Consider the following 6591-nt stretch of genomic DNA (forward strand, 5'->3'; position numbering starts at 1 on the left):
GGTTGGTTGGTTGGTTGGTTGGTTGGTTGGTTGGTTGGTTGGTTGGTTTGTTCACATAGATTCTAGAGATATGAATTTAGGTCTTCATGCTTGTTCAGCAAGCCCTTTACTTATTGATTCATGTTCTCAACCTAGTTTTGTATCTTTTATTGGCGTGTTAAGCCATTTACACTTAAAGTTATTATTTCGGAAGGTTTTCAGATTACTGTAATTTGTTGGTTGTTTTCAATAATTGTCCTTTCTCCTCTGTTAGTAGTAGGGGAGCACTAACTTACAGCTGGAAATGATTTTTTTTTTCTTGGGTTTACTTTGCTCATCTATTCCTCTCATGAAATGTATTCTTTATTCTCTCATAATTGAGACTTTTTTCTTTTTCTGTGTTTAGGATTCATTTGTCTTTTTAAATGAACACTAATTGTGCTCTCTTGAAATGTATTTTCCATTGGTTTTAAAAGATAAGTGGAAGCCACAATCTTAGATGTTATCTACTTTGTTGAATAGTTATCTACTTTCAGGCTTGAAATCTATCATCCCATTTTTCATGGCTTTTAGAATTTTTGTTGAATTCTGTGTTATTCTGAGGTGTTTGTTTTTATATGTTGTCATTTCTCTCATGTTGTATTTTCTCAAACCTGTACATCTGGTATTTCTTCTGTTTGGTATCATCTATTGGTTATGTTTTCCATTGCATTTTCCATTTCTAATATTTCTGTTTATTTGAGTATTTTTCAATTCTCAGTTTCCTTGCTGAATTTCTTATCCATGTTACTGACTTTCTTCTCTAGATCTTGAGTTGGTTTCCTTACTTCTCGTGCTTATATCCTCTGAAGTTATTGATTTACAAGTAAACATTTGAATTCTGTCATTTTTCCTATTTGAGTATATTTGGATTTGGTAACTAAAGAGTTTCAGTTCTTTTGGAAAGTTGTGTTGCCTTTTTTTATTATATTTCTGTGTTGTGGTCTGTGAAGCTGATAAGAATAGGTATATATCTTCCAGTTTTACTTGGGAGTCTTATTAGTGAGCAGTTCTCACTTGGAAGTTCAGTGCTAATTCCACTAAGAAAGAAGTTACACTTCTGTGCTGAAACACCAACTCCTCAAATATTGAAATTACTTTAAAATGGTTAAAGCCAGCAGTGCATAGAGGACTAGAAGCCCTAACCACTAGGACTCTGAAAGACAACAGTGAAAATAGTAAACAGTGAGTCTTACAAGATTGGAATTGTTGTCAGCTTTGGCCAGAATAGCTTTTTTTCTGTGGTGAGCAGAGTTTAATGCAGAAACTCTTAAGTCAGAACACTGAGAATAAGTGACTGTTGGGTGCTCAGCCCTAAAATTTAGGACATCTGTATCAATGTGCCAATACTCTGGGAACGCCACAGAAAAGGAGGACAGGAAGAGCATTAGAGATGGATGATGGGGCTGCTGTGAAATGCTATCTTCTGAACATGAAATAGTCATTGCACTCTTGAACTCTCTGCACTTAAGCCTATCTGCATAAGCTCAAACCAAAAAGGTCAGTCAGTATTCTAACTGGCAGTGCTGATTGGACTCAGTGGGTTACCAAAAGCTGGGGACATAATGGTAAGAAAGTGACATGTTTGGGAGTATCAGAGGAGTGGAGGGAAATTTTAGATATGAGCAAGATACATTGTATACATGTGTGTGCTTTGGTGTTTTACTTGCCTGTATGTGTGTGTGAGAATGTCAGATCTTGGAACAGATAATTGTGAACCACCATGTGGGTGCTGAGAATTGAACCCAGGTCCTCTGGAAGAGCACGCAGTGCTTCTAACTTAGAAGCACTGAGCCATCTATCCAGCCCCAGACAGAGAAGCTTTAAAGGAATCATGAAAGTAAAATAGTTAAAACCAACTAGTCTATCAGTGACCACAGACAGGAAAATGGCAGAAATCTAGAGTTAGACGTTAAAAGTTACTTGGAGTAAAAGTAGAGAATAGTAATTGAGGGTCAGTGAGTGAGATGGCTTGGTGGATAAAAGCACTTGAGTTTGACGCCAAGAACCCTACAGTAGAAGGCGGGAATTCACGTGAAAGCTGTGCTTTTAACTCTACACATATGTTGTGGTATGTGCATTCCCTCATTCACATATATAATCATATACACAGAAAAATAATATATAAAATAATTTAAAATTTTTTCAATGAATGGTAACTGAATAAATAAAGGAAGTAGGCAGAAAAGGATGAAAAAGAAAGGAATTTTAGGCTAAAGAACCAGAAGAAAGGAGAAGAATGTGAGGAAGAAGAGAAAAGGGAAAGAAAAGAAAGAAGAGAAAAGGAAAAGCTCATTTCCTATGTTTATATAGTTTTCTTTTTTGTGCAAAAAAAGAAAACTATATAAACATAGGAAATGAGCTAAGCTGCTTTTTAAAAAGCATTTAAATATAACTCAGTTATATCCTGTGAACTTACCCAAAAGGTTCCAAGTCAACATGTCACAGAGGTACCTGCATTCTGTTTAGTCAGCACTGTTCCCAGGAGCTAAGTTACGGAAACAACCTGAAATAATGAGGGAAGAAAATGGGATATGTGTATATATGTGTATGCACAAGAGCACATACACACGCACACATGCACACACACAATGAAAATTTTTAGCCATAATGGACAGTTGTGTAGTTTGCAAGAAATAGGATACAACCAGAGATAATCATGGTAAATTAATTAAGCCAGTCTCAGAAAAGCAAATATCATGTTTGTTCTTATTTGTGGCTTCTAGGTTTTATATAGATACATTAATTCATCTGTGTATACAAGATATGAAAATAGATGTGAAACTGTCTGAACAGGGATTGATAAGTTGTACAAAGGGGGAAGGGTATGAAAATGTGGGCAAAATATGCTCAAATGTGTATTATGTATTCTAGTGTGGAAATGTCCTCATGTAACAATACCACGGACAATGAATATACACAATGAAAAAATTAGTGTTACACTTAAAGAAATCAAAGGACAGTTTGTCCACATTAAGACCAAATTATGTATTTGGCACAGTGGGCACAATGTGAACTGGGCCTCATAGTATATTTAAGGGCTCATGAAAATTTTTTACTTTATTTTAAATCTAGAATTAAAAAGGGCAACCTGTTTCAAAAAACAGAATTAAACTAGAAGTAAAAAGGACATTTAGGTCAAATAAAAGGCTTCAATATACAGTATTTTTTTTAAATAATAGAGAGCTGTAGTATAAGGGACAAAGAAAAATTAAAAGCAATAAAATAATATTAGGAAAAACAACATACCAGAGCGGCTTTTTTCTGAAAGTATTCTAATGCTGGATCCTGCCAGGTGAAATTGTTAGTCAGTTGAGATTGGGGGCTCTTCTGTTTCATCCTGTTCAGACTGGTGTTGTACATTCAAGGGATCATTGCTCAATGGTGCTGCAAGTCACTTACCTTCTTTGCCTGCCAAGACTCACTTCTGACTTGAGAAGTTAAAGATTTCTCAAGCTGTGAGTTGGGCAGGTTTTCAGTCACTCCAAAGAAGTGAAGGCTTCTTTGGTAGGTGAAGTCATGGCTAGAGTCTAAGCACAGTATGTTTTCCGAGTGTATTTGGCTAGGAAAAGGTGGGTAAAGTACTGAGGAATGTTACTAGAGGACCCTTTCAGTGGTTGCTGATCCTTATCAGTATTGAACACCCTGTGAAAAGAGAAGATTGCTTGGAGTGTCCACAGACTGGGCTTGACAAGAAGTAAAAAAAATTTCAAGTCTTCCCTCAGTTCTAGCCACCTACTGGCTCAAGATACTAATCTCTGCTGCAGTTATCTGGGCCAAAAACCAAGAAACCCTTTACTGCCACTGCTAAGTCACGAAGGCTGCCAGCAGCCATTTCCCACCCATGAGCTGTGACAGGTTGACTGTAGGCTTTCTGACAAATTGTGTCTTTTTTCTCTGGCCCCCCAAAGAAGCTCAGTCTTAAAGAACAAAGGGTTTCCTCTCACGATAGTGCCCCACCACAACCTTCTGAGACATTACAAAACACCACCTCTCCACTGAAGACTAGTGTTAGAGGAATTACTGTTCCACCAGAGGCCCCTACTGGATTTGAGGCTTTCAAGAACTGCGGCTTATCCTACAGTTAAGACTGCCAATCCAAATTTACCAAGGCTCCTGCTTTAGCTGTAGATGAGGCCTCTGTGCTTGTACCACAAGTGCATGTGCTGTTCACCCTCCTTCTGTTCCCTGGGGGTTTCTGTTGCTCAAGACATCTGCCCTCACTTTATAGTTTGCAGTGCTCTTCTCTCTCTCCTTTGTCTACTGTATGCTATCCTGAGTCTTCTCATTTACCATATTAAAGGCAGCTGGTCCACCATTTTCCCTTGGAAGTCCCTCACTTAGATCTTAATTACAATTGAATATCGTGTTGGTGCTTTTATTCTCTTTGTGATGAATCCTAAAACATCATCACTAGGTGGTGATCACAGCTTCCTCAGACTGAAAATCATCATTATAGAATTTTATAATTTACATGTTAGTTTGTCCATCCAAAAATTCTCTAAGATCAAAATAAATCTAATGGTTTTCTGACTTCTTAATATCATATAGTCAACTTTATATCTTGGGTCTTTTTATTCCAGCTGTGTAGCTTACTAAGCATAAATTAATTAAGCCAAGCATGGTGGCGCACGCCTGTAATCCCAGCACTCAGGAGGCAGAGGCAAGCAGATCTCTGTGTGCTGGAGGCCAGCCTGGTCTTAAAAAGCGAGTCCAGAACAACCAAAGCTAAATAGAGAAACTCTATCTTGAAAAAATAAACCAAATCAAACCAAAAGGGGGGGGGCGACAATAATAAATTTACTTCTCTCCTCACTGCCCCAAATCTATTTTTAAAGCTCTGTTGTTATGTAGTGGGATTATTATCCAATTCTTCAGTAGTTCTCCACCTTCAGTTTCCATGCTTTTAATTCTGTATAAAATTAGTTTATTTAGATATTTGTTTCTTCGTGGGTTTTTGCAGTGCTGAAGACTGAACCTAGAGCCTCATACAAGTTAGGTATGTTCTATACCACCAAGTTATACCCAAGTCTCTTGACTTTTTCAGGTAGATATGGTTTGCATGCCTGTAATTCCAACACTAGGGACACTGGGGTTAGAGAATTGCAAATTCAGGCCTATTTGGACTATATAATGAGACTAAATCTAAAAATAATTGGTTAATTAATTAATTAAAATAATATACTCCCTTTTATCACTCTCATTGGCTTATATACCACATTCTTACCAAATTCTTTGCTGTTAACATTCTCTAGTTTTCCGGTGTTTGTTAACCAAAGTTATGTTAAAGCTACATAGCACTGCTTCCTGTTCTCTCTAGATACACTGAGACTTTAACCTAGCAGTCTTTCATACATCAAACTCCTTAAAGGTTTATAACTTGTACATGGTATAGTCAATAAGCTCTGAGTTGTTAACTAAGTGTGAATAGCATCTTTTTTATCACAGTAGATTCATCTAACAAATACTTATCACCTAACACTGATGTCACAGTATATAATGCCAGGTAACACTGAGCAGTACTGAATGAGCAGATAATACCATCTACCAGCACCAACTCAAAGGGTGTTCTTTGCATTCATCACTTTCTAGATCTCCTTCTGCCAAAGGCTCCTACACTTTTAAAAACACTCTTTTTAATCTACATAATAGAATTTAATATTATAACTCACTTATAATCATGCTGACCTACACCATGACAGTAGGTGAGAGTGTCCAATGCAGACTGTAAGTTCTTGGAAAGCAAGAGGCAAGCAAGAGCTGGGTTCCGAATGTCTGCTCATTGCTAGATTCTCACTCCCTAGCAAACTGATTTCATAAGTACCACATTCTGCAAGTCTTTATTAACTGTTGGTTATGTTCTGCACGCATCTATTCTTAATCTTTTTCACTTCAGTCTTCCTGATCTGTATTTTCTCTTTACTTAACAGACAGTGTGGAGCATTCATTATTAAGACAATTGGGCAGCTCTAGTCCAGCTCAACTGATTTCTTGTCCATTGATCCTTGTGTGACCAAGATCCAGCTCCAAGGAACCGGCTAGAAGCTGCCCGTTGTGAAACTTAGGGTTAGTTAATACCTCACCATACTTATTTATTCCATGATAAGCTGTCTGAATTTGATGACATTTGCTTTACTACTGTTCTACAAATTTTAAGTAGGTAGATGTGGCATTTGGCTTTATATGTGTTAGTTTAATTGCAGTAACACTTTTTACATGTTTTATCCATTCCATAAATAATAACTATACCAAGAATAGTGAGGTGTCTTTCATTTTCTCTACTTTATGTTGCTTCTTTTAATCTCAGAATTTTAAACATTTTGTTTTCGCTATTTAAACATTTTGGATAAGAGTCATATCTAATCTAAAAGAATTTTAATGCTTCTATAACTTGTAGAATGTGCTAGCCTTAATGGTTTTGTTTTGTCAATTTGCTTTGCTGTATTTTCACTTACTATGCTTTGTCGACTTTTTTTTTGTTACTGCTACTATTTTAGTGTTACTTTTGCCATGGTTTTCTGAATTTAAATAGTGTTTTGTACTTTATGATGACATCTTCCAAATATTAGAAAA

At 36.6% G+C, this 6591-nt stretch overlaps 1 protein-coding gene across 1 annotated transcript in view; it reads left to right on the forward strand.

Annotated features, from left to right (window-relative positions):
• Boll (boule homolog, RNA binding protein) overlaps positions 1 to 5985 on the forward strand; it is a 92108-nt gene extending 86123 nt beyond the window's left edge. The window contains exon 11 of the mRNA XM_055616741.1: positions 5949 to 5985. Coding sequence (XP_055472716.1) covers positions 5949 to 5972 — 24 coding nt within the window. The 3' untranslated portion in view covers positions 5973 to 5985. The remainder of the gene's footprint in view (positions 1 to 5948) is intronic.
• The last annotated feature ends 606 nt before the right edge of the window (positions 5986 to 6591 follow it).

The sequence above is a fragment of the Psammomys obesus genome, unplaced genomic scaffold (genome assembly GCF_907164565.1).
Source record: "Psammomys obesus unplaced genomic scaffold, mPsaObe1.curated_primary_1811, whole genome shotgun sequence".
Classification (NCBI taxonomy): domain Eukaryota; kingdom Metazoa; phylum Chordata; class Mammalia; order Rodentia; family Muridae; genus Psammomys; species Psammomys obesus.